The following is a 27,092-nucleotide window of genomic DNA, read 5'->3' on the forward strand; positions in this document are numbered from 1 at the left end:
AGACACCTCGTCTGAGTATCAAAATTAACATCACCAATGAGGAGATGATAATTTGCCTCTGGGAGTGATACCCTGAGAAGAGCATGTAAAACAAAGAATGTTACTCACCATCCAGTTGTACAAGGATTAAGTCATCAGCCACTGCAGTCGCTGACCAACAATGTACCCTGGGAGGAATTCAGGATGAAACACAGGGTGAGGTGCTCTGTGCTCCGGGAAAATAGGCCCCTTAGACAGTTAGATGTTTATCTCAGGAAGAACCTTAATGAACCCAGATTCTTGGATCTTCCCATGCATGGTAAAGCATTAAAATCATTAACTGATGTATCTTTTCCTTGTGACTAGCAGTAACCTTTTACCAAGGTGTATGCTTGATTGCATGTACTCCCTAGCCAAAAATCATAAATATACTGGCTTCTCCCCTAGCCCTTTAGAGAAGTCTCCTCAGAGCTACTGTGAGGCTGTCTCCCAGGCTACAGTCCTCAGTAAGACCCTGAATAAAATTTAAACTCATAGCTCTTACGTTGTACAATTTTCTTTCATTCAACAATCACATCACTGATACAATATTCTGGCAGGGAATGCATAACCTTTGTCTGATCGTGAAGAAACGTCAAACTCAAAATGAGGACTCTTCTATTTTAAAAAGTGGGGGAGGGCTGTATTCTCTTAAAATGTCACTGTCATAAAAGACAATAAAAGGTGAGGAACTATTCCAAATTAAAGGACGTTAAAGAGACGTGACAACTAAAGGCAATATGTGATCCTAGAGAGGATCCTATACTAGAGCGGGGGAAATCCTATAAAGGATATTATTGTGTTAGTTGACAAATTGGAATGCTGATGATGGATTTGATTATAGAATTGTATGGACGTTAAATTTACTGAAGATTGTTACTATATTGTAGTTATGTAAGAGAACATCTTAGGAAATAGTCACTGGTAAAAGGTAAAGGGCCATGATGCATGCAATTTACTCTCAAATGGTCCAGAAAAAATATATATGCACACATAGAGAGAAAGCAAAGGATAAAGCTAGTGGAACACAAGGTGAACAACAGATGAGTCTGGGTAAAGGGTATATGATTGTTCTCTGTACTATTCTGGAAACTTTTCAGTAAATATGAGGTTATTTCGAAAAAGATCTTTTTAAAGGGGGTGGGTGCCACCCCTGGCCCACTTCTCTCCAAAGTCTACACATCCCCCGAGTAATCGCACGCACCCTAGTGCCTGTGTCACGCCGCAGACTCCCAAATCTTCATCTCTACTCCACGCTGTGCTCCTGAGGTCCCAAACTCTACGACACTTGAGGGGGCCTCTAACTAACTAGTGGGAACAATTAACATAATTTAAGATGACTTGGATAATGGAAAGTTCGGGAGCTCTGCATTTTAATTCTTAAATTATGCCCCTACTATGATAACCCGTGAATACAGAAATGTTTTACTTTTCTGAATAACCTCTGACTTAAAAAAGAAGTTTTTATTTGCATGGCTATATTTACATTAACATTGATATTTTCTTCTACTCTTCTCCCTGAAGTCATCTTTCTTCTCTAAGCTGAGCACCATGTCCCTCCCGGCTGCTCAGGTTGGAAGCTGGAAGTCACACCTCCTTTGCCAGGATCTGGGGAACAGGAAGACACAGCAGCTGCTGGCTCTGGAGCCGCGCTTCTGTTACAGCCAGGCCAGAAAAACAGAAACCTTGCGTGCCACCCACTCAATCCGTTCCTAGTTCCAATCTCAGGTGGAGCCTCAAGGACCTCTGGAATCCTCGTTGCAAAAGAAACTGACAAACATCATTTTTAGCTTTTTCATCTCTGCAGTTCAGGAAGACTCAATCAAAAGGGGATTAGAAGGACACTGAATGAGCTAATCTCCTATATCTACCACATGCCCCCATGCCCACTCTCACCACCACTGTCTGTCCATGTGGATAATGCCAGTTGGTCTTAGTCTTGCAAAGCTCAATTGAAGTGTCACCTTCACTTTAGTTCCTTGATTCTTTGCAGACTGAGTTCAATGTCCTGTCTTCCCCTTCTACTCCTCCATTATAGCACTTGCCACACCGAATTATAATCATTCATCTCTGAACCTATATCCTGTGCTAAACATTGATAGAGTATATTTTGAATGCCCAGCAAAGTGCCTGGGATAGAGTAAAAGTTCACTATATGTGTGTTGAATTGATGAATAAACAGTGATATAACCTCCACGTTTCAGACTTCACCTACAAGTGGGTTAAAATTTAGGTCCATAAACACTAGCACCCATGGGTGGGAGTTACTGGGTAAGTTACCCTTAGTCGGCTGAACCAATAGCATCATCCTCCTGGATCTCTCCCTTTTCCCTTCTTGCATCTCTTTAAGAGGCCCAGGAGCAGAAGCAGGAGAAGAGAGGGAAGACTCAGACTCAGACATCAACAGAGCTGCTGCCTGCAGTTCTCACCGCCCCCTGCCCTCAGCGTCCGCCGCTGCTGTGCTCACCCAGACCCACACTGCACGAACCCACCGTGCACCCGATGCCCCACTCTGCCTGCCACCCAGCCGCTACCCATCAGCCACTACTCTGGACGAGAGCCTCTACTTCACTCTTAAGCCACAACTTGTGATAGAGCCAATTTGTCCTGTGTGGGTCTTGGTTTCCTCTTCTCTTAAGGGAGCAGCATACCAAGCAAGCTCCAATATCCCTTTCGGACTGAACATTCTGTGGTTCCATAAATGCTCTGATGGACTTGCACAGTCCAGGTCTTTGGTCCATGCTTTCATCCTGTGTGGGATGCACTTCCCCACCTAAGCCACCAAAGAAGGGCAGATCATCACTCACGGCCAGGCTCGTATCCTGAAGCCTTCCCTCATCACTCTGGATCACTCCCTGACTCTTCACCGTCATCATCCATTGACCAACCCACTCTTGGCATACAGAGTCCTCCTGCTATTGCAGTTTGGATAAACATGCTATATGAACCCCAACAGATTCTAAGCAACTTCGAGGCAGGAATCATCTTTATTGGAGAAGCAACAGGGCTGAAATGGAGAGAGGAGACAGAGGTGGTTAGTGAACCCATGCTAGTTGCTGGATCAGCCTCTGATTCCCTAGGCCTCTTGGCCAAGTCTGCCACCATAACTTGGGAAAGATCCCAAGAGTCACCTTTGTGGTTTGTACAGCATCCAGATACGGCCTGAATCATCTGACGGCTGAATGACCAGGAATTGCTAACGTGAACGATTCTGGCCCCAGGTGTCTCCAAAGCAAGGTTCACGAATTGTCGAAAATTCTGTTTCCTTCTGTACCCATGGGGCTAGCTGACTCACTGACCACGAGCCATGCATAAGTGCTGACCAAGGTGCTGAAGAGGCTCCCGGAAAGTTCCCTGGGAAGACGTTAAAGAGAAAGAAAGACAGTGCCACTCTCGACTCTTACCTCCTTCCAGACAAGCGTATCTTGATTAGTCCCTCTCCAGAAGTTGTGTGCCGGTCTGAAGGACCAAGTGTCAACTCACAGAAAGAAATCAACTTTTTTTGTTCCTGACTAAACCTAGGCAGCAGAAAAAGTTTCATTTACAAGAACTTCGCCACAACCATAAAAGGATATGAGGATAGAAGAAAAGGAAGTCCCTAATCCCCTTGAGAGATAAGGTAATGGCAACGCCTGTTCTACACACCTCTCAAGTACAGGGGTCTCTTAAATACAGGGACACACTGCCAGAAGCTTCCTGCAGGGGTCCTCATCAGGAGCAAGACCTCAGGCCCAAAGTTTGGCTCAGCACCTGAGCCTCAGAGCACTCACCACATCCTATATCCTCTTTTTCTCAGCCATCTTCCTCATAGCTCTGAAGAGAACTCCCTGGTGGGACCAGGGCTAACTCCCCAAATCCTCTAACAACCAAAGGAAGCTAATTTACCTAAACTCAATTCTAGTCATATTCCCAGAGACCGAGAGAAACAGCACAGCCACTAAAATGGCCGAAGAGACAACGAGCAGGAAAACAGCACAGTGGGAGAAAGCAACACTAGCAAAAAATTAAATCTCTCACTCTGAATGTACAAGATTGGTATTTTCAGTCTCTTGTTCATTCATTCAGCTATTTATTGAGCACTTAGTATGTGCCAAATTATGAAAAGTCCTGAGAGTGCAAAGATGAATGGGGCCTGGGACATGACCATGAGAGGTTTATAGAGTAGCCAAGGAGACAGAGAAGTAAATTTAAAATGAAAGTACAAGAAATGACTGTGCCCAAGGTTGTATGAACAAAGTGCTAAAGGACCTCAGGGAAGTACCTGATCATCCCTGAGTATCGGAAAAATCAGCATGGACAGAGTGATGTTTCAGCTGAGTCTGAAAGGATAGGACCATACTGCACATGGCTGGGATAGGGTTGGGGGGTGGATTTTGAAGGTGGAGAAAACAGTGTGCCTAAGGATCCTAGGTTTGGGAAATGTAATCCAACCAGGTGATACAATGTAAGTGTTCAAAACCAACACAAACAAGCTTGGCTTCCAGACTCCTTCAAAGCTCCTCTCAGCTGGCTAAGGCTCCAAGTTGGGCAGATATCCCAGTGGACTATACAGGATGCCAGAGCAAAGACATCCACCCAAAGGGGCATGAAATTCCCCAGGCTGAGGCTTCATTTTTTAAACCTGATAGCTGTTGAACTAAAGGAAAGACAATGGACCCTACTCTAAATATTAACCCCCAAAATATTTTGACTGTACAGACAGCACAGCCTCAGCTAATAAAAAATTTGCATGTGATTTGCATTAAAAAACTCATGTTCATGTAAAGTGGTATCAGCCTTTAGATTCATTCTCTCAAATAAGAAAGACAGTGTGGTCCCTCAGCGGCAGCCCATAGGGATGGACAAATTTACACTGAACCAGAGATGGTCTCCTTGCTGAAGTCAAGGGACAGGGTTTACCCATGAGGGTCACTGGCTTGCAGGTGACCTTCACTTTTCTGGGTCCCCTGACCTGTGGGTTTGTCAGAAGCTTTGATATTTAGGTTATTCAGGAGATCCGGGTCCCAGGAAAAAACAGGCTGTTACTACTCAAACTCACATAAAACTGAGCGGTAACAACGAGTCCACTTCAGAACTTTCGGTGTGAAAGAGCTCTGTTGTTTTTCTGCTGTTACGAAAAAATGAGGCTTCAGAGAAATTATAAGGCAGTTTTTTGCCACTGAAGAGAGGACCACCTGGACAAGTACCCCTTCCTCCCCAGCCCAGGCCAGAAACACAGCCGCCTGAACTCCTGGGCAAGCACCGCGTCCTCAGGATTCCACATTGCCCTCTGGCGGCACAGACGGCAGAAAGAGCTGGGCCGCTCGGTTCAGATAAATGGGTTTGAATCCAGGTTCTACCATCCCTGGCTCTGGGCCTTGGGCAATTCATCCTGCCAAGCCTCCATTTCCTCATTTGCAAAATAGATATGCTTCCTCACAAGACTGCTGTGAGGATTAAGTAAAATAACGCAGGGGAAATGCTAGCAGTCAGCTTCAGAGCAAGCACTTGATAAAAGATAGTCATTTTTCCTTTTGTTTATGGAAATATTTGTGCCTAAGAAATCAAGAAAAGCTCAGTCTAACTTCCAATTCTGCCAATTCTTGGGGAAAAAAACTAATGTGGTTTAGCACCTACTTTGTTTCAGATACTGTGCTGGTTCTTTCTGTACTTAATTTCTTTATAACCTGAGACTATAACCCTGAAACAGGTATCATTATTCCCATTATAAGAAAATTAAATTCAGAGAGATTAAGTGATTAATCAAGGTTATACAGTTGGCAGGAGATTGGACTGAGATTTTAGCCCAAAATGTCTGAATCTAGTTCCTTGCTCCAAAAACCATCAATCCGAGTAAGCCAGGCTGCCTGGGAGAGGCAGAGGAAGAGAGTGGAGGGGAGAGAGTAGAGGTGGTTGAAGATTGGGTAAAGTGACCAATTCATTACGGTTCTATTTCCAATTCCCAAAGGTGTTTCCCCAGCTTTACTGGAGGTTATTATTGGAACACAGTATAGTAATAGCTGATATCCTCCTCTCATTTAGTTAAAATGATCCCAGTTCTAAATAATCCTAAAATTTATATGCAACCACAAAAGACCCAGAATTGCCAAAGCAATCCTGAGGAAAAAGAACAAAGCTGGAAGCATAACCCTCCCAGACTTCAGACAATACTACAAAGCTTCAGTAATCAAAACAGAGAGGTGCTGGCACAAAAAGAGACATACGGATCAATGGAACATAATAGAGAGCCCAGAAACAAACCCACACACCTATGGTCAATTAATCTTTGACAAAGGAGGCAAGAATATACAATGGAGAAAAGACAGTCTCTTCAGCAAGTGGTGCTGGGAAAGCTGGACAGCTGCATGTAAATCAGTGAAGTTAGAACATACCCTCTCACCAAACACAAAAGTGAACTCAAAGTGTCTTAAAGACTTAAATATAAGACATGACACCACAAAACTCCTAGAAGAGAACACAGGCAAAACATTCTCTGGCATAAATCGCAGCAATGTTTTCTTAGGTCAGTATCCCAAGGCAACAGAAATAAAAACAAAAATAAACAAATGGGTCCTAATCAAACTTACAAGCTTTTTCACAGCAAAGGAAACCATATAAGAAACAAAAAGACAACCTATGGACTGGGAGAAATATTTGCAAACGATGCAACCAAGGGCTTAATTTCCAAAATATACAGACAGCTCATATAACTCAATAACAAAAAACAAACAATCCAATCAAAAAATGGTCAGAAGACCTGAATAGACATTTCTCCAAAGAAGACATACAGATGGCCAATAGGTACATGAAAAGATATTCAACATTGCTAATTATTTAGAAAAATGCAAATAAAAACTACAATGAGGTATCACCTCACACCGGTCAGAATGGCCATCATCAAAAAGTCTACAAATAATAAAGGCTGGAGAGGGTGTGGAGAAAAGGGAACCCCCATACACTGTTGGTGGGAATGTAAATTGGTGTAGCCACTATGAAGAACAGTATGGAGGTTCCTCAAAAAACTAAAAATAGAGTTGCCATATGATCCAGCAATCCCACGCCTGGGCATAATCTAGAGAAAACTATAATTTGAAAAGATACATGCACCCCAATGTTCACTGCAGCACTATTTATGATAGCCAAGACATGGAAACAACCTAAATGTCCATTGACAGATGAATGGACAAAGAAGATGTGGTATATACATACATAGAATGGACTACTACCCAGCCATAAAAAAGAATGAAATAATGCCATCTGTAGCAACATGCATGGACCAAGAGATTATCATACTAAGTGAAGTCAGAGAAGAACAAATATGGTATCACTTACATGTAAAATCTAAAAAATGATACAAATGAACTTATTTACAAAACAGAAACAGACTCACAGACACAGAAAATAAACTTATGACTACCAAAGGAGACGGGGGCGAGGGATAAATTAGCAGTTTGGGATTAGCAGATACAAACTACTATATATAAAATAAACAACAAGGTCCTGCTCTATAGCACAGGGAACTATATTCAAGCTATTCAATATCTTGTAATAAACTATAAATTTTTTTGTGTCTCATCTAAATTCTTTCTCTCTCTCTCTCCTTTTCCTTTCTTAGAGTATCTAGAACAGGCATACCAGTCAAATAACTGGAAAACTTATTTGGGGGAAAGGGGAGGGAAGACAAGGAATTTGTGTCCTTAAGGGTAGGAAGGGACCAAGTCTTTTCCTTTCAGTTGGAGCATTCGCAGCCTTATGTATATCAATACTTAAAAGTATTAATCTGAAACTGCCTTCCTTCTTTGCTCGTTTAATATCTCCTCAAAAGTCAAAAGCACAGAATTATTAGTCCTAGGAAAGCAGCTGTGACTATGGATCTTTCTATTCTGTCCAAAACCACCTAGGAATAACAACAATCATAATATATCCTACATTTAAGGGGATCAGGTAAGAAAATTAAGAGATGATCATCGCCACCGCCACCGCCACCGCCACCGCCACCACCACCACCACCATCATCATCATCATCATCATTTAGTTTAGCTTGATATCCTGAGAAACTTTTCCAGGATACCATGAATCCTGGTTTGAAGTATAATAAAGCATTCATAAGCAGATTACTTCTAAAGTTTAAAGCAGGGCTTCCCTGGTGGCGCAGTGGTTAAGAATCCACCTGCCAATGCAGGACACACGGGTTCGAGCCCTGGTCTGGGAAGATCCCACATGCCGTGGAGCAACTAAGCCCATGTGCCACAACTACTGAGCCTGCGCTCTAGAGCCCGTGTCACAACTACGGAAGCCCACGCGCCTAGAGCCCATGCTCCGCAACGAGAAGCCACCGCAATGAGAAGCCCGCGCACCGCAACAAAGAGTAGCTCCCACTCACCGCAACTAAAGAAAGCCCACGCACAGCAACGAAGACCCAACGCAGGGGCTTCCCTGGTGGCGCAGTGGTTGAGAGTCTGCCTGCCAATGCAGGGGACACGGGTTCAAGCCCTGGTCTGGGAAGATCCCACATGCCGCGGAGCAACTAGGCCCGTGAGCCACAACTACTGAGCCTGCGCGTCTGGAGCCTGTGCTCCGCAACAAGAGAGGCCACGACAGTGAGAGGCCCACGCACCAAGATGAAGAGTGGCCCCCGCTTGCCGCAACTAGAGAAAGCCCTCGCACAGAAACGAAGACCCAACACAGCCAAAAATAAATTTTTTAAGATAAATAAATTAATTAATTTTTAAAAATAAATAAATAAAATAAAGTTCAAAGCAGTAATTATGGAAGTTTCAAGCTCGCCCACTAAACCCATGAGAAGGCTTTTTCCAGTGTAGTTGCCTATACACACTCATACACAATTCCAGGCTAAAAAATTTGGGCTGTAATTGAGGCAGTTAAAGCATTGAGGTATTCCTCCCTAGACTCAAGCTCATGGATTAATATGATGAAATATTTCTTACATCCTTTTCATTTCCCATTTACATTCACACTCCATTTATGTCCATATATATATATCATTAAGGAAGCACACTGGTCAAGTTGGTCAGGTTTAATGATTCCGTGGTTATTATCATTTGAACACATCTCTTCTGTTCCGCTAAGTCTGCTTACTGTAAATAGTCCAGGTCACCCAGCCTCCCAATCAGAACATTTAATCACAGTCTCTGCACCCCCAAACCCTCACAAAACAGATTGCTATGATGAAATAACAGAAAGATACATATTAGCCCAGTCAGTGGCAAAGCACTGGTCTTTAGGATCCAAAGATCTCTACAACCAGCCAGAGCAGATGGGGGAAAGCAAAGAATTGGGAAGTGATACTGTTTGAACCCAACTTTTCTGAGCCCCTCCTTTAGTAGTAACATGTGTGGGAAAGACGAGGCTTACGGACTGAAACTCTATTACCTCCCTAAGTGAGTGGGCAAAGTACTCTGGTGACAGTAATGCATGAACACCCTGGCTGCAGGGACGTGGAGATTTAGCCAGAATGCCATCCACAGAGCAGCAAGTACCCCAGCCCGGCCTCAGCTGAATTTCCACCACTTTCCTGTGAGGGTCATAGCATCCTTCTGGAATCCTCTGCAGCAGATCTTCTTCCTCTTCCCTGTCCCTACAAAGGCAGAAGCAGCTTGGGGGGGACGGTGTAAATCTCTGTGCTAACTCCTTGTATCCAGGCAGGATCAGAGCTTCCTCATCAGACCCCTCTCTGTAAGAAGGCAGAATTTTTTCTTAATGGAAGTTCAACATTGAGGGAAAGCTAGCAAAGTCATTCACTCACAACCTCAGGCCAACCCTGGGCAGACAGGTTAAGACAGGGACAAATGTGAGAGGTCTAGAACCCTATCCAGGCCAAAAGCAGTCACTCAGGAAATCCCTAAGATCCAACTGGCGCTCAGGGTTCTCTCTAGGATGGTCACAAGTGGTGTGTTTTGTCCAGATTGATTATGTCGTACCTAGCCCTAAGTATTCCAAGCTTCCCAGGTTCCAAGATGAACTTCCCAAGTTCACTATTCCTTGGCCGTTTGGACTAGGGGACAATCTGTCACTATTTCAAACTTCCTGGTCCCTCTCCAGCCTGAATTTCTGTCCCCAGAGAATTGGGGCAGCAGTTGACCAGACTCAAGATTTTGATGAGATGGAGTAAATAGCTGGTCCTTGTGCATGTTGAGAAATTAACTGAACTCCCTTTGGAGTCATATGTACTCCTAGCTCTGCACTAGGAGTATGATATTAAAACCTAAAAAACCTTATTTTAAAAGACTCTCACTTCCCCAACTTTTGCACCTCTGAGTCCTAACCTCTCCCCCCGCTTCCCCTCACACACACCACCAGAAGATGCTGTCCCAACACTTTCAGCATCTCTAGGACCCAAGGATAAAATGGCATTAATGGCATTTGGCAGAAAATCCCAACCCACATTGAGGATTCCTCCCAGGTCAACACAGTGAAGAAATGATAATGTAAGAGAAGAGGCAGGAGAAACCAGAGCCTGCCCCTTCTCACAGAAGAGGCACAGAAAATTGAGGAGTTAGTGAAAAGGGCATCATCTCTTGCCAGAAGGCCACCAACTAGCACCGGCTGGGAGCCGCATGATCACTTGTTTCTCCTCTGGACTGAAGTGCAAGATGGTGAGGATGGCAGTGAGCGTCTGCTGGCGGCCCACGGTGTCCGGCAAGGTCAGGAAGCGGTAGATGATGTTCTTGAGGTACTCCAGGTTGGCTCCCTCCCGACTCTGGTCCCTGATGTTCTTTGCAATGTGGCTCTGCAGGGCCCCCACCTCCTCCCGATGCCGCTCCCCCTCCTCCAGCAGCCGATCCTGCAGCTGATGCACCTCCCCCTCCAGCCTGTGCTTCTGCTTCCTCAGGGACGTGACCTCCACGTCCTTGCGGGCCAACTGCTCGGCATAAAGGAAGAAAGTGGGCTCGTTGGCCGCAGCCAGTTGCAGGGCTTGGGTCAGGCTGTCCGGGGCAGATGTGTCCGCCGGATCCCCGGGGCCCACACTGCCCACAGGGCTTCTGCGTCCCGGCAGCCCAGAGGACGAGGCCACGGAACGCAGCTGCTCCAGCTCCAGGTCCTTCTCGGCCAGCACGGCCAGGGCCCGGTCCCGCTGCTTGTGCAGCTCCTCCTCCAGTTTCAGCGCGCGGTCCCTGAAGTCCAGCTGGCTCCGCTCCAGCTCCTGCCTGTGGATGTGCTGCAGCCGGGCCAGCTCCTGCTTCCAGCCCTCAGCCTCCTGCTGGTGCTGGCATTCGAGCTCCTCGCAGGACAGCCGCAGCGAGATGTACTTCTCCTTCAGCTCCGCCAGCTGCTCCCGGGCTTCCTCCAGCTCCTTGCCCAGGTTCCCGTCTTTGACGTTCTTGCTCTTGAGGACGACCTGGGCCCGCATCTTGTACCGCTCAAACTCCTCCTTCAGCTGTTTCAGCTCCTGCTGGTAGTAGAGCACGCTGGCCTTCTCCCCGTCGGCAGCCTCTGAGCTGGGCATTATCTCCAGGTTGCAGAGCTTCTCCACGTCCAAGGTCACCTGGCTCTTCCTGGCCGCAACCTGCAGCAGCCTCTTCAGCTTCTCCATCTTGTCCTTCAGGACATTGACATCCAGACTGGACTCCTCTCCATGGCTGTCCAGAGGGGACCGGCTAGAGGCCGCTAGCGCCAGTGTCTTGTTCTCCAGGTCCAGCTGAAGAATGCGCTCCTTCAGCTTCTGGATGGCCAGCTGGTCCTTCTGCTTGGCTTTCTCATAGGTGCCCAGCAGTTCCGACACCTCAGATATTTGATTCTCCAGGGCCGCCACCCTCTGCTCTTCCAACTGCGATTGCTGTCGTAGCTGATCTTCGGCGAGGGCTGTCTGGAAAACAAGGGAACAGGTGGAGATGCATCCAGAAAAGCCACAAGGCCCGATGGCAAACTTTGAGAAAGCAAGAGAGGGGAGCAAAAGGGTTATGGGACAGAGGTGGCCTGGCAAAAATGGGAACTGGGAATTTTTCTGTTCATTTGGGAGCTAACCCAAGCTCCTGTAACCTGCTCCCAGACACACATTATACCAAACAACATTAAGAACCTTTGTAGATCTGCTGTTGTTCTGCTTTAGTGTTTCTGCTCTCTCTTCTCATACGCCAAGCTCACATGTGAAGTGTGCTCTTAACCATATGACATTCTTTTCCTCTTCCAATATTCCTGGAAGTTCAAAATTGACTTGGATCTCTCCCAACACTGAAAGGTGGCACTGTAAAATAGCATACCTTTCCAGACTAGGCAAATGTTGACTGCAAGCAATACAACAGGTTATTTCTTCTGAGAAAATTCCCTTGGCCCCCTTCACCCACCCTACCTATAGGCATACACTGCTACCTATATATAGGCATATTCCTACAAGCATACACTCCACCTTTCACTGCACAGCCGCCACTACACTGCTTCACAGAGCACAGCTGGGAAGATGCCAATGCCCAGATGCTCAGAGCCGTCTGGCTCCAACCCGGCCTACACTCAGAAACTCCACATCCTATTGGAAGCACACTCTGTGGATACTGTCAACACCACACAGAAAAGGATTTCCCAGGGCTCACAAGTGAAACTTTTTGAATAGCATCAGAAATCGACAGTGCAGCCACTTAGTTCTAACTATCAAAGGAGGAAAAAAAGCCCTAATATTTCCCCACTTCAGATTAAATGACTACTGTTTGAAGGAGATGAAGATAATTACCTTCCTCATTTCCTGCTGCAGCTGAGCCTGGAAATGGCTTTTAAGGCAGGCGGCCTCTTCCTGAAGCTCCTGCAGCCGGGGGTCAGGCCGATTCTTCTCATCTCGAAGACCCTGCAGCTCACCTTTCAGCTCCTCTACCTCACGGGTCAGCTGCTTGGTTTGCAGTTCAAACCCTTCCATCTGACCGGCTGCATAGGCCCGCCCAGCCAGAGCTTCTCGGGTCTCTTCCAATCGAAGCTCCAAGTCCTGGCGCTGGGTCCTCTCCTCCTGCAGCAGCTTCTGAAGCTCACGCAGCATCAAGGCATGGTCACTCTGCTCTTGGGCCCGATCGTGCTGCTGCGTGATAAGTCGGGCTTTGGTTTCTGCTATCTGCTCCTGCAGCCCCTTCAATTCTCCCTCCAGCCGGCCCCTCTCCTCCTCTGCTTTTTTACTGGCATTATCTAAGTCCTGTTTCATCTTCTTTTTATCAGCCAGGTAAGAAGCTTCCATGCGGGACTTCTCCTGGGTGACTGTAGCCAAAGAGCTGGTCAAAGTCGCCAACTGAGTCTTCAGCTGGTGCAGTCGTTTGTCCACCTCCCCACTCCCAGATGGTCCATCCCCACTACTACTGCTAACGCCGCTCTCCGATCCACTGGCCTCTTCGCACTTTAGAGGTGGTGGTCCACGGGCCAGTCTGTCATCTTCTACCCCAAACTCACCCTTGGTGCTGGTGAGACTGGCCGCAGTATCTAAGCTGGTGGCGGTCCCAGTGCTATCCTCGCTGTGAGTGGAGCATCGGTCATCCACAGAGTCAGGAAAGGTGAGGCCTTGAGGCTGGACACCTGCAAGGCCCACATCCGCTTCGTGGGATACCGACAGCACCTTAATGCTGGCCTCCAGCGCCTCTTTCTCTTTCAGCAGACTTTTATAGGCGCGGACTACATCCTTGAGACGTGCCTGGTACTGGAGGAGCTGCTTCTTCTGGGTCTCAATGGTCTCCAGCAGGTCCTTCTTGCTTGGGCCGCCCCCGAAATTCATCCCAAACTTCTCCATGAGGGTTCAGAACGGGTTGTTCCACGTCAGTGTTCGGACAGCCTGGGAGAGGGTCACGAAGACGCTGGCGGGGAGAGAGTTGTCCCTAAGGCCTTACATCCGCTCCTCACAGCTATTCGAGACCGGATGCAAGGCAGCAGGGCAGCCTGGCAGAAGCGCCCGCCAGGTCCCAGGCAGGAGGGCAGGGGCGGGTCCTATCCTAGAGGCGGGGCGACGCTGGCACGAGAGGAGCACACTGCCAGGGCTCGCCCGCAGTGTCCCAAAAGCCGCTCCGCGCTCCCCGCTCGCGCGGGCCACAGCAGCACCGGCCGGCCCCGGACTCACGACGGGCCAAAGCTTTAAGCTGAGCGTAGCCCCATTCCGACCTCCTAACCCTAGCGGCTGGACAACCGCGCTTCCGGGTCCGCTGGAAGTGACGACAGCACGACGCCTCAGACCCCGCCTCCCGTGGGCGCGAGGTGGGCGGGGCTACTTCAGCCTGTGGGTGGGAAGCCGCCTGTTGCGAACCCAGCTGGGCCACGAGTCGGTCACTCTCCAACAGAGCGCTGGTCACTCTCCACCAGAGCAGAGCAAGCAAAGTCGAGTACACGGAAGTAATGCTGGTTTGGTGAGGGCGCCTGATCTTGCCCTAGCGCTACGATCAGCGAGGGACGGGGGCGACGTCGCACTGAGTCCTTACCAAAGACCCAGGTGAGCGACACGACCCCACTGTTTGGGGGCTCAGTGCATTTGTCCCTAAAGAGCAACAATTAAGACTCCCTTTCGGACCACGAAAATGGCAACCCTTTCTAGGACAGTATTTGGCACCTAGTAGGTGTACAGTATAATTATTAGCATCCTTCCTGAGTTCTGCTGAGTTCATTAAACAAATATATATAGCCGTGATGTCCATCCTAAGTGCCAACTATATTTCAGAAGCTTCACAGGAGTTTTGTTATTTAGTCTTTACAATAATTCTGCTGAGTGGGTATTATTAGCACTATTTTACAGATAGGGAAACATGAGGCACAGAGAAGCTAAGTAACACGCCCAAGGTCACACAGCCAGTAGGTTTAGAATCCTATCTGGATCAGTCCGAGTCTCAACATAACCAAATGCTGTGCCAGATGATCACCATGAAGACACAAGGTCCTGCCCTCAAGGAGACCACATCTAGAGAGGAAGCAGACATGCAAACAGGAGTATATTCAAAGTGGTACAGAAGTTAAGAGGAGGGAGGCCTGTCTAGGGGAGACAGAGAAGGCTCTCAGTGGAAATACTTCGGGATTTGAAGGATGAGTACTGATTGCCCATCTAACTAGAGATGAGGGAAACAAACATTCCAGGCAGAGGGGAAAAAATTGCAAGGACTCCTGGGGCATCAGAGAGCCTGGCTCACCCGGGAAGCACTGAGAATCATTTCAAGGCAGTAGCTTAGGGTATGCGAAGGAGGTGGCAACAGATGGGGCTGACACAATAGATGAGGACCCAAATTAAGGCATTTGGATTTTATCTTGGGTGATAAGACACTAAAGGATTTTCATCACAAGAGTGGCATCATCAAGTCTTGTATGACAAGGTGAAGATACCAAGGTGCAGAAGGCCATTTTCATTCATGGGGACCAGATGGTAGTGAAATAGAGCACTGACAACAGGGATGGAAAGAAAAAGGCTAATTGAAAGAGCTAAAGATGACTTGGTCACCACTAGTTGTGTTATTATATTGGAACTCTTTTAAATGTGCTCTTCAACATTGTAAAAGCCTTCTTAGGAATGCAAGTCTATGACTGAAGAGTAAAAAAGTCATGTATTCACTCATACCTGGTGCCCAGAGTCTGTTCTCTTTACAGACTGAGGGTCAGGATGGGGCAGACACTAGAAGTCTGTTCAGACCCAGATTCTTGGTGGCCCAGATAACATCAGCCGCATCACACAAAACATTCAGATACATTATCTTATTTTAATCTTCACCATAACCTCATGAGACAGAACAGATATTAGTCTCCCTTTACAGATGAGAAAATGATAGGTTGTGAGTATTGTTGAAGTCAAGCCCCCCCCCCCCAAAAAAAGGCAGAACTGAGAATTGAACTGAGGCCTGGAACAATGGCACAAAGTGGGTACTCAGTAAATATCTGTGGAAGGGAGGGAGGGAGGAAGGAACTTTCTCTGATTCCCAGCTCACTTCACCATGTCCAGTCCATAAGCAACTGATCCTAGAAGCCCACTGCAAATCCAGAATAGGCAAAACGCCTGCCCTTGCTCCACTGAGCAACCAAATAGTCCATTCAACCCAGCCAGCATTTGTTAAGCATATATTAGGTGCCTGGCATTGACCCAGTCTCTGCCATAGAAGAAATTTAAATTAATTCCTATCTTGCTATTTCGCCTCAGATGCTAAGATGAGTGGGGAAATAACTTATGAAGCTCTTTGGCAAGAGCCTCACAAAATCCTAGATAGCTGTGCATTGAAAATCCAGGTTCCCAGGTCTGTGGCAGAGTGAGGAGGGAACTTTAGAAAGGCTGCCCTCTTCGACTGAAAGGCATTGTTTCCAGGGCCATCAAGGCGAAGGCAGAGTTCTCCAGTATACAGGAGTAGGGTCTACGACCCCGCCGCCAGAACTGGGGATCTTCCACTGTTTCTGCTGATTGGGGATCTATGAAGGTGGCGTTTTAAGGAACCATGAAGCGCATCTTCTTCCACCTCTGGCGTACTCCTCTCGAGATTCTACGGTCACTGAACCACCTGCTACGTTCAGAGTCCCTCGCTGGGAGCTGGGAGGACAAAAGGGAGGACTAAGACACTTGCACAGAACTTCCGCTCCCCCGGGGAGGAGGCTGGAGGTTACCAAGAGCTAAACCGGAGCCCAGAGTGGGTTGGACGCAACAAACCAAGGCCCAGCGACCGGCCACTGAAGATGGGGGTCTAGGGCCGTTATGGAGCGTTGTAGGCTTTCCTCGGCCCTGCCCGGGTTGCCGGTTCAGCGCCATAGACCTGACAGGCGTGCTAGGAACTGCGGGAGACCCAGGCCCTTTCCATCTTTAAAGCTGGCGCGGGACTGCGGAGGCTGCGGAGGCTTGCTCAACTTCAGTGTCTTCCAGAGCCACGGTCTGGAGGCGGGGCGGGGGCGGGCCTGGGGGCGGGGCCAGGGCGGGGGACGGCCCGAGGTGACGTAGGGCCGGCCGGGACGCGCGGAGGCCGCGGCGGCGCCTCCTTCTGCTGCTGCTGGGCCCCATCCCCCAGCGGCCGGTTCCAGCCCGCACCCCGCGTCCGTGCCCGCGCCCCCTCCCCCGGGCCCCGCCATGGGCCTCACCGTGTCCGCGCTCTTTTCGCGGATCTTTGGGAAGAAGCAGATGCGGATCCTCATGGGTGAGGCAGATCAAGCGCGCGGCCCGGACTGGAGCACCAGCCCCCGCGCAGCCCTCTCGCCCCCGCGTCCCTCCAGCCCAGCTCACCCCGGTCTCTGACCCCGAGTCACCCGCCTCCTAACCCCCTTGGGCCGCTACTCTCGGGTGGGTCGCGGTCTGCAGCACCGTCCCCGGGGCCTGAGACTGAGAGCTGCGGGCCTGGGTGGGGTGAAGCTCCCTTCGCCCCAGCCCGGCTGGTAAGAAGGGAGGATTCCGCCCTTGGAGACGACTTTTAAAAGGAGCGCGGCCTTTCTCTTGCGCCTCTTTCCCCTCAATCCTCTGCCGCCCCTCCCCCGCTTTGGGGGCAGGAGTTGGCGCTCCCCACCCTACTGCACTCAAGGCCCCGAAGGTAGATAACAGCGCGCACCTGGAGGCGCTCGGGCTCTCCGCCCCCGTCACCATCAGCTGTCCTGGTCTCTCCCCTTCCCTGGGCTCTAGGGGGCTCCCTCGCTCCCATCTCCATCCCTGTGTCCCTCTCCGTTGCAGTTGGCTTGGATGCAGCCGGCAAGACCACAATCCTGTACAAACTGAAGTTGGGGGAGATTGTCACCACCATCCCCACCATAGGTGAGTCTGGACGGGAGGAGCGGGAGCGCGGCGGCGGCCCTTCTGAGGATCTGCTCTGCATTCTGCCCCAGGCCCTTATTTCTGTGCAGGGAGCTGACCCTGACATCAGATACTGCTACCTGAGAAGTGGGTCAGGGTATCTTTACGTGCAAGATGAGGCGGGATGGATGTGACCTAGCCCAGCCCCATCTGTGGGCTAGCTGGTCCTCTGGGGTTCTTTTCCCCTGGGCCTTGATCGTTGCCTTCTAGTTTTATATCCCTGCTGAATCCACTTAGTTTTAGTGAGTTCCTTCCTTTCAGGACTTCTTCCTCATATTTTTACCAATTATCTGCAGGCTTCAACGTGGAAACAGTGGAATACAAGAACATCTGTTTCACAGTGTGGGACGTGGGAGGCCAGGACAAGATTCGGCCTCTGTGGCGGCACTACTTCCAGAACACTCAGGTTGGGGCTCCCCAACCCCAGGGGAAGAGGGTTAAGGTCAGAAAGACTGAGATGTTGGCCCAGGCCAGGAAAAAGCCCTTACCTCCTTCTACCCTCATTTGTAGGCTAGCCTCTCCTCATCCTTCAGAACTGGCCTCAGACTTTTGAGACTTAGCCACCGTAAGCTTCTCCTGAGAAGCAGAATTCTGAATACACACTGCCTGATTTAGCTCTCATCACATGTCTTTCCCTGTTCCCTTGCACATCTTTTAGCTAGACTGGTTGCCTGAGGGCAGAGGCTGTATCCTTTGCTGGGTGTCTCCCGTTTGTGCGAGGACATCTGCAAAGCCGTAGTGGAAGTTTACTAGATGAGAAGGGTTTAGACACAATTAGATGTGGGCAGAAGAGAGAAAGAGCCAGACTAGGGTGTATATGTCCCAGGCTCGAGTGATTGCTCCTCCTTCCTTTCTTCCTTCCCACCCAGGGCCTCATCTTCGTGGTGGACAGTAATGACCGAGAGCGGGTCCAAGAATCTGCTGATGAACTCCAGAAGATGGTGAGCCCCCAGAGCCCTGGGACAGAGAGATCTCTGTGCTGGTGTGAGAGTCAGGAAATGCCTCACAGGCCTTGAATGTGTGATTCTCTTTGTGGACACAGTCACAAGAAGTAGCTCACCCTGTTTTGAATTGGGGTCAGGTAAAAAGTATAGGACTTACTTTTTTCCTTGCATTCTCTCCTGTCTTCACAACTGACTCGGAGAAGTTGGTGGGGAGGGGGGAGTTCTGCGTGGTGGAGAGAAACATCATCTTACGTTCTTATTTTTCCATTTGGAAATTTTGTCATTTTGACTAGGGAAAGGAGTCAAATTAGAAAAAGACCCTTTCTGGACTTCAGGCCAAAATGGCCTCAAGCTAGTTTATAACTCTGTCTTGGGTTCAGCAGTAGACGACACAGTATTCTATTCTTCTCACAAATATGCTAGAAGGTAAAAAGGGGGGCTCCCGTACACAGCTGGATTCCACCCCCTTCGCCTCTCCCAGCTGCAGGAGGATGAGCTGCGGGATGCGGTGCTGCTGGTGTTTGCCAACAAGCAGGACATGCCCAACGCCATGCCCGTGAGCGAGCTGACCGACAAGCTGGGGCTACAGCACTTGCGCAGCCGCACGGTGAGGGCCTGCCTCTCCCAAAGGGGCCCCAGGCCGGGCAGGAAATAAAGGCATCTCCTTTTCTTCCCTGCTCCTGACCCCTTTCTTTCCTTCTCCCCACAGTGGTACGTCCAGGCCACCTGTGCCACCCAAGGCACGGGTTTGTATGATGGGCTGGACTGGCTGTCCCACGAGCTGTCGAAGCGCTAACCAACCAGGGGCCGGCCCCTGCTGCCCAGAAGCTCCCGCGTGCATCCCGGAGTGACCAGACTCCCGGACTCCTCAGGCAGTGCCCTTCCCCCCCAACTCCTCCTCCCCCGCAGACACCGGCCTCTGCTCCTGCCTGCATGTTGTCTCTGTTGTCGGAGCCTGGGGCCCCGCTCTCTGGGCACGGAGGGCTCCGCTCTCCTGCCTTCTGGGACCTGTGGAAAGGGGCTTCCGGGGCCAAGGCCCCTTCTGCCAGAGGAGGAGCAGGGATCTGGGTTTACTTTTGTTTCTTCCGTTTCGGGTGTACCCTTGGGGCCAGGTGGGGAGGGAAGGTGAGGGCTCCGGGTGGTGCTATGATGTGGCACTGGATATTGAGTAATAAATTTGCTGTGGTTTGTACACGGTGTTGTCTGTAGCCTAGAGGTCGGGGGCTGGGTTATTGGCTGCAAAGAGACAATATGGGAGAGGCTCAAAGCAGCTAAGGCTGCAGGGCCAGCCCCGTCCCCCAAGCACACACACACATCGCTGCCCTCATCTAGCTCAGCTTCTCCTCCTTTACTCTTGAGATTGGAAGTATTTAGGGGCTCCAGAGGAGGAAATCCCCTTCCTTCCCCAATTCCAAGGGACCTTTGCTGCGGTAACAGGCTCTACCTTCATGGGTCTATACACCACCTAACGCCCATTTCCCATCCATCTCCCAGCTACTTAGAGAAGTAGGCAGTGGGTCCTGGAGGCTATTGGACAACAGAGACTCCTTGGTGAGGGAAGGACTGATATCCTTAGGGGCAGCCCTGGCTGGTTGCCCAGCAGCAGGGCAACTGGGGACCGAAGAGGGTGCTCTGTGGTCCCCCCACCAAGGCCAGTCTCCTTACCCTGCTCCTGAGCCAGCCCTTCCTGATTAGCATGAGTAATCTGATCCTTGCTGGTTATCTAGGGTTTCCTCACACTCCCTGAAAAGTACCTTCTGAGGTGTTTTGGCATCATCCTCCCAAGGGCCATAGAAATTAATAGATTTTTCTTAGGTATCTTGAACTCTAAAAACACTTGAGCCCCAAGGGAGCCAGGCAGAACCCACTACCTAGGGAGGAAAGAGGTTGATTTCTAGCCTATGATTAAAATGAGGAACACAAGTGAAGAAAGGGAGGGACTTGCCTGAAGTCACAGGTGGTGGTTGGCACAGGCTGAAGTTCTGATTCCCAGTCTTAGTTACCTCGATGCCTGGAGTGATGGGAGGCTAGTGCCAGTGGCCCTGGACCCACTTCCTCTGGGCTGTGGATTGATGTTGCTGAGCCAGTGCCCTTTCTCCTCTATGGTGGGATAAGAGGCAACCCTCACAGTCACAATGCTCCCGGGTCACAGAGGTGCTGGCCCCAGGCCAGCCTCTGCCTAGGAAGTTCCCTCTGGGAACATCTTCCGGTGGGTACTAACGGCCTGATTCGGGGCCCTATGGCCTGTAGAACCTCACCACTGGGGAGAAGGCTGGGCCGGACTGAGTCATCACCTGTGGTGCCGGCACCATGGATGAAGTGGAATGGATGCCAAGACAACCCAAGGCCGAGGACCTAAGGGTTGGGCTCATCAGCTGGGCGGGATCCTACCTCACTTGTGAGACATATAAGAATACTGTCACTGCTACTGCAAAGGGTTTGGGCCGGAGACAGGTAACAAAGCAAACTTTCACTGGAACCATTTTTCCCAAGCCGTGAGTGTGTGTGTGTGTGTGTGTGTGTGTGTGTGTGTGTGTGGTGTGGATACACTTTCAACCTAATCACTTTACTAGCCTCTGCCATTGTCAGGGCAAGCCAGGCTTTTGCTCACAGGTCTCCATTGCTCCCTCTCCCCCTCCCTAAACCTAATTCTATCAGGTGAAGCCTCAGCCCTGGCTTTGCTACCTTGTCTTGCTCTGGCTGCTCCCTCCCCTCTATCCCAGCACAGTGGTTGTGTTATCACAGAAAGGAGAGGTGGAGAGCCCAGGCTGGAAGGCAGAATTGTGGGCGTCCGGGAAGTTGGACCAGCAGAGTTACTGCAAAGTCTATGTTCCGGTTGTAGTTTGAGACTAGGGTACTCTAGAAGCCCTCAGAGATTTGGTCTTCGTTTTAGAGAGTGATGTAGGCACCTCTCGGGATGGTGCTATAGAGCAAGGCAGTGGCAAGTTCCTCTCGCTTATAACAAGGTTGATCACAGCTGAAACAGACAATTCCATCTCGACTGTCTGTGCTCCCATCCTCATCCCCGGAGCCTGGGCCTGCCTGTAAGAGGTCTTTCTTTTCTCCTGCCATGGTGGAGAGGTGGTTTTGGGGGGTGGACGTGTTGGCTGAGTGTGCTGTCCAGGGGCAACAGTGAGAAAGAGAGAAGTAAGACTTAAACAAAAGCATTTATTGGAAAGTTAGGTATTTAAGGAAGCAACCAAGGAAGAGAGAGAGGGAGTTTTATCCTCCATTATCTGGAGGAGTGGGCATCTAGAACGTCTCTTGGGATCTTGAGAAGCCCTGTGGCTCCTGCGGTGGAGGAGCCCTGAGATCTCTAGATTACCACTGGATGAGAGGGTAGAAGAGTGGACAGCAAGGAGGCCAATGTGGAGGGAAGGTGGTTGTCCTCAACGAAGGTGCTGGAGTGATGCCAGGGGTGATAGTTGAAGGGCTCCTCGGTCTAGTCTCTCGGCAATACTGATTTCCTTCTTCTCCCTCCCAATGCCTCCAGACCTGGGAGATCCTAGTGAGCAATAAGCATGACACACAGGCTGTGGTACGACTAAGAGGCTTGCAGGGCTTCTACCTTCTGTGCGAGGCGGATGGTTCTCTGTGCTATGGCCGGCCAAGGACAAGCCATCATGGATGCTTCCTAATCCGCTTCCACCGCAGTGGCAAATGGACCCTCCAGTGCATCATCAGTGGTCGTTATCTGGAATCTGATGGCGAGGATGTTTTCTGCACCTCCCGGGTCCTCTCAGCTTACCACATGTGGACCCCCCGGCCAGCCCTGCACGTCCACGTGATCCTCTACAGCCCCCTCAACCACTGCTATGCCCGGGCTGACCCCACCATGGGCCGAGTCTGGGTGGACGCACCAGTTCCCTGCCTGAAGGAATGTGGCTTCCTGTTGCATTTCCAAGATGGATGCTACCACCTGGAGACCTCTGCACACACCTTCTTGTCCCACTTAGACCGCCTGGTCTCCCAACCCTCAACACAGACAGCTTTCCACATGCAAGTGCGGCCTGGAGGGCTTGTGGCGCTGAGTGATGGAGAAGGAGGCATGTTGTATCCACAGGGCACACGCCTGCTCCTGAGCTTGGGCTCCGACCCCCATGGGGGCGAGGAGTGGCTCATCCTACAGCACTGCCCTACCTGGGTCAGCCTCAGGTCCAAGACTCGGAAGTTTCTCTCCGTTGTCTACGGCAAGTGCTGGGTCCAACACGGCCATAGAGGGAGGGAGGGCTGGCTGCTGAAAAGAGGAAAGTGTGTTTAGGATCAGTGAGGATTTTTGAAACTAATGATAAGGGAGATCCCGAGGTCCCAAGAGGATCTCTGCTGCCATGGAGAAGGGCTTTACACCAGGGGCGTGGGCTTGGAGAGAAAGTGGCCTGGGTCTTCTCCAGGCCACTATGGTCCAGCCAAAGGTGATGAAGGCCGAGGAGGGAAAGCAGAAGGAATGCCAGCCATGAAGTGTGGAGGAGGGACTGAGACGGAGGCTGAGGCCAGACTCAGGCTTCTTCTCATGTGTTCTTCCTCTGCAGACGTGGAGGTGTGTGCCGCCTCTGAGCACGTAACCCCGATGTCCTTGTTCCAGTTTGAATGTAACAACAAGAGCCCCACCTTGCAGCTTCGTTCAGCCAATGGCTGCTACCTAGCCCAGGTGAGACCTTGACTTTCTGAGTAAGAGAACTCTTAAGCCCTGAGCTCTCCCTCTCCAGACACACTTTTTCCTTCTTCAAGGCAGATGATCAGATGGTGAGGTAAAGTGTGGAGGTGCTTGTCAATAAACATTCATTTTCATCCAATGGGCCCACTTTCATTCAATGGGGCCTCTTTAAAAAAAAAAAAACTTAAACTTTATTGAGGCATTATTTACATACAATAAAATGCACCCATTTTAAGTGTACAATTCAATAAGTTTTGCCAAATGTATGCAATCATGCTACAATCATATCACAAGTTAGAGAATATTTCTATCACCACAGAAATTCCCTCTTGCCCCTTTTCAGTCAGATCCCCTCCCCTCTTGCCCTCCCTACTACCACTGGTATATATTCTGTCACCATAGATTAGGTTTGCTTACTCTGGAATTTCATATAAATGGAGTCATACAGTAAGTACAGTATATATGCTTCTTTCACTCAGCATGATGTTTTTGAAATTTGTCCATGATGTCACATGTATCAGTAGTTCGTTCCTTTTTATTGCTGGGTAGTATTCCATAACTCTACTCATAAACACAAGCATAATTTGCTTATCCTTTCACTTGTTGATGAACACTTGAGTTGTTTCCAGTTTGGGCCATTATGAACAAAGTTGCTATGAACATTCGTGTACAAGCCTTTTTGTGGGCCTACGATTTCAGTTATCTTGGGCAAATACGTAAGAGTGGAATTATTGGGTCATACGATAAATGTGTGTTTAACTTCTTAAGAAAATGTCAAGCAGTTTTCTAAAGTGATTGTACTATTTTACATTCTCACCAGTAATGTATGAGAGTTCTAATTGCTCCACATCCTTTCCAATACTAGGTATTGTCTGTGTTTTTAATTTTGGCCACTCTAAAATTAAATGTGTAATGCCATCTTATTGTGGCTTTAATTTGCATTTCCCTTATAATTAATAATGTCGAGCATCTTTTCTTTTTTTTTTTCCAGTGTTTTTGGTGGCTGCCCTTTATTTATTTAAATTTATTTTATTTTATTATTTTTTTTAATTTTGGCTGCATTGGGTCTTCGTTGCTGCGTACAGGCTTTTTCTAGTTGCGGTGAGCGGGGGCTACTCTTCATTGCAGTGCGCGGGCTTCTCATTGCGGTGGCTTCTCTTGTTGTGGAGCACAGGCTCTAGGCGCACGGGCTTCAGTAGTTGTGGCACGCGGGCTCAGTAGTTGCAGCTCGCAGCTCTAGAGCGCAGGCTCAGTAGTTGTGGCACACGGGCTTAGTTGCTCCGCGGCATGTGGGATCTTCCCGGAGCAGGGCTCGAACCCATGTCCCCTGCATTGCAGGCGGATTCTTAACCACTGCGCCACCAGGGAAGTCCCCAAGCATCTTTTCATGTGCTTATTGGCCGCTTGTATATCTTCTTTGTGAGGTGTCTATTCAGATCTTTTGTTTATTTGTTATTGGGTTGTCTTATTATTGAGTTGTAAGGGTTTTTGTGTGTTCTAACATCAGTCCTTTGCCAGATTTATGTATTGTAAACGTTTTCTCCCAATCTGTGGCTTGCCTTTTCATTTGCTTAATAGTGTCTTTTGAGCAGCAAGTTTTAAATTTTGATGAAGTCCAATTTCTCCGTTTTATAAATGGTTAGTGCTTTTTTCTTGCACCAGGAAATCCTTGCCTACCCCAAAGTTGCAAAGAATTTCTCCTACGTTTTCTTCTAGATGTTTATAGTTAAACTGTGGTTATAGTTTAGCTTTCACGTTTATGTCTATGATCCATTTCGAAATGATTTTGGAGTCTGGGCCAAGGTTCGTTTCTCTCCATATGGGATACAGCACAGACTGGAGAAGTGGGAGAGCTGAGGTCACAACATGTTTTCCAAAAAGCATCTGAAGGCATAAGCGTACCCTGGGAGAATTAAAAAAGCTAGAGGGTGGGATGTGGGAAAGAGGGTCTAAGAATAAAAATATTGAGAAGAAAGCTGAGATTTTTGGGTCCTTGCTTCCCTTCTCTGTTCCCAATATTCTCTCCAGAGGCGCCATAGGACAGTGATGGCTGATGGGCACCAGCTGGAGTCTGAAACCTTCTTTCGTATGCACTGGAGTTGTGGCAGGATCATCCTGCAGTCTCCCAGTGGACGCTTCTTGGGCATCGCAGCCAATGGCCTGCTGATGGCCAGTGCCACCATTCCAGGTGAGTGAAGCAGCCCTTGCCAGGTTATTCCAAGTCAGAGACGCTTTCAGAGGGAGCGGGGGTTATGATAGAAAGACCACTGGAGTTGGGGTCAGAATATTTGGGTCTGTATATCTGCTGAATATCTGCTGACTTTTCATCATCACTTGGGCAAACCACTTCTCTGAGGCTCAGTTTCATTGTCTCCATCGTCAGTGGAGGTGACAGCCAACCTGCCTGCCTCACAGGATTATCTTGAGGATTAAATAGATTCACACATCTCAAAGGAAGGAAGAATGTTAAAATTTCTTGGCCTCCACGCTGTACTATGTGCTTTCACAAACATTTCACAAGCACCTAGCGTGAGACCTGGCACATAGTAAGTGTTCACTAAATATTAAGATAATTGATGACGCCCTTCTGCCATTAGTGCCCGTCTTCCTGCTTCCATCTGGGAAAGCACCTAGAGGCAGCCCATCCAGATAACTTCTTCCTGTTTCTTTCAGGCCCAAATGAGGAATTTGGGATTCGATTAGCCAACCGCCCCTTCCTCGCCTTGAGGGGACGGTATGGGTATGTGGGCACCTCGTCAGAACATGACCTCCTGCAGTGCAATATGGATCAGCCCGACTGCATTCACCTGCTGCCCTGCCGCCAGGGCATCTACCACTTCCAGGGTGAGTAGCTCTTCTTCTTCACCCCTGGATTCATGGTCTAACCCAGCCTTAGCCCCAACTCAGACTTCAGGGCCTGCCACTCAGGGCCTACTTACATAAAACGAAAAGCAGAGTTTCTGTTTGCTTTTACACTTCAAGGCCCCCAGAGTGGGGTGGGGGGGGCAGAACAGAAGCCAGCCCTCCTGTGTTTCTAGAGAGGGCCCTGCCAACACAGGAAGTGTAGGGCGGTCTGGGAGGGGTGGCGTGCCTCCTGGGAGCCTCCTCAGAGGCTGTACTGAGGGAGACGTTCCTCCAGAATGGCCCACCAACCTGAGCTCTTCCCTCCCCAGCACAGGGTGGATCCTTCTGGTCAATAACATCCTTTGGCACTTTTCGCCCTTGGGGAAAGTTTGCCCTCAACTTCGGTATAGAGCTTCAGGGCAGCAACTTGCTCACGGTGCTGGCACCCAATGGCTTCTACATGCGATCTGACCGAAGTGGCACCCTGTTGGCAGACAGTGAAGACATTACCAAGGAGTGTATTTGGGAATTCTAGGTAAGGTAAAGTGTGTAAGGACCGGGGGGTCTGGGAGCAGGAGCTGCAAGAGAAGAAGAGAGGAGGGTGGGGGGGCAGGTGGCAGTCAGACCAAAATGCAGCCCAGGCTGACTTCTATCCGACAGCTGGATCAACTCCACACATTCATTGCGAGTCTGTGCCTTTTCTCTCAGGGCTTCTAGACCTAGACTTGCTGGAGAGAGGAGTCAGATCTAGGTTTCTCACTGTTATGTCACGCTGACACTTGTGCTTGCCAGCCAGCCTGCAAGGAACAGGATGAAGCGTACCTGTGTAGCTCTCTCTTCATTAAGGTGTGGAGTTTTGCCCCCTTTGTAGGGAAGACGGGTAACTTTGGGGGGTATTCTTTCCACCCTATGCACTTTCTACCCCTATACCCCTGGATCCTTG

The 27,092-nt window shown here is 49.3% G+C and overlaps 3 protein-coding genes across 4 annotated transcripts; 2 read left to right on the plus strand and 1 right to left on the minus strand.

Moving 5' to 3' along the window:
* Positions 1–10,346: 10,346 nt before the first annotated feature.
* On the minus strand, positions 10,347–14,076 carry GCC1 (GRIP and coiled-coil domain containing 1). 2 transcript variants are annotated; one of them, XM_061198018.1, is made up of 3 exons: positions 12,683–14,076; positions 10,496–11,824; positions 10,347–10,457 (listed from the first exon to the last, which is right to left on the minus strand). In XM_061198018.1, the coding sequence occupies exons 1-2, from the start codon at positions 13,712–13,714 to the stop codon at positions 10,529–10,531; spliced, it is 2,328 nt and encodes a 775-aa protein (XP_061054001.1). In that variant the 5' UTR covers positions 13,715–14,076; the 3' UTR covers positions 10,347–10,457; positions 10,496–10,528. The 2 variants fall into 2 exon arrangements, with proteins under 2 accessions (XP_061054001.1, XP_061054000.1); XM_061198017.1 differs by having other exon boundaries at positions 10,347–11,824.
* A 2,795-nt stretch (positions 14,077–16,871) lies between these two features.
* On the plus strand, positions 16,872–19,843 carry ARF5 (ADP ribosylation factor 5). Its single transcript, XM_061198019.1, has 6 exons — positions 16,872–17,063; positions 17,588–17,668; positions 18,004–18,113; positions 18,577–18,648; positions 19,133–19,258; positions 19,361–19,843. The coding sequence occupies exons 1-6, from the start codon at positions 16,997–16,999 to the stop codon at positions 19,445–19,447; spliced, it is 543 nt and encodes a 180-aa protein (XP_061054002.1). The 5' UTR covers positions 16,872–16,996; the 3' UTR covers positions 19,448–19,843.
* Positions 19,844–20,961: 1,118 nt separating this feature from the next.
* On the plus strand, positions 20,962–26,684 carry FSCN3 (fascin actin-bundling protein 3). Its single transcript, XM_061198020.1, has 6 exons — positions 20,962–21,105; positions 22,145–22,841; positions 23,181–23,299; positions 25,334–25,493; positions 25,979–26,149; positions 26,479–26,684. Exons 1-6 carry the CDS (start codon positions 20,962–20,964, stop codon positions 26,682–26,684), a joined length of 1,497 nt encoding a protein of 498 aa, XP_061054003.1.
* The last annotated feature ends 408 nt before the right edge of the window (positions 26,685–27,092 follow it).

Source organism: Eubalaena glacialis, chromosome 8, assembly GCF_028564815.1.
Source record: "Eubalaena glacialis isolate mEubGla1 chromosome 8, mEubGla1.1.hap2.+ XY, whole genome shotgun sequence".
Taxonomy (NCBI): domain Eukaryota; kingdom Metazoa; phylum Chordata; class Mammalia; order Artiodactyla; family Balaenidae; genus Eubalaena; species Eubalaena glacialis.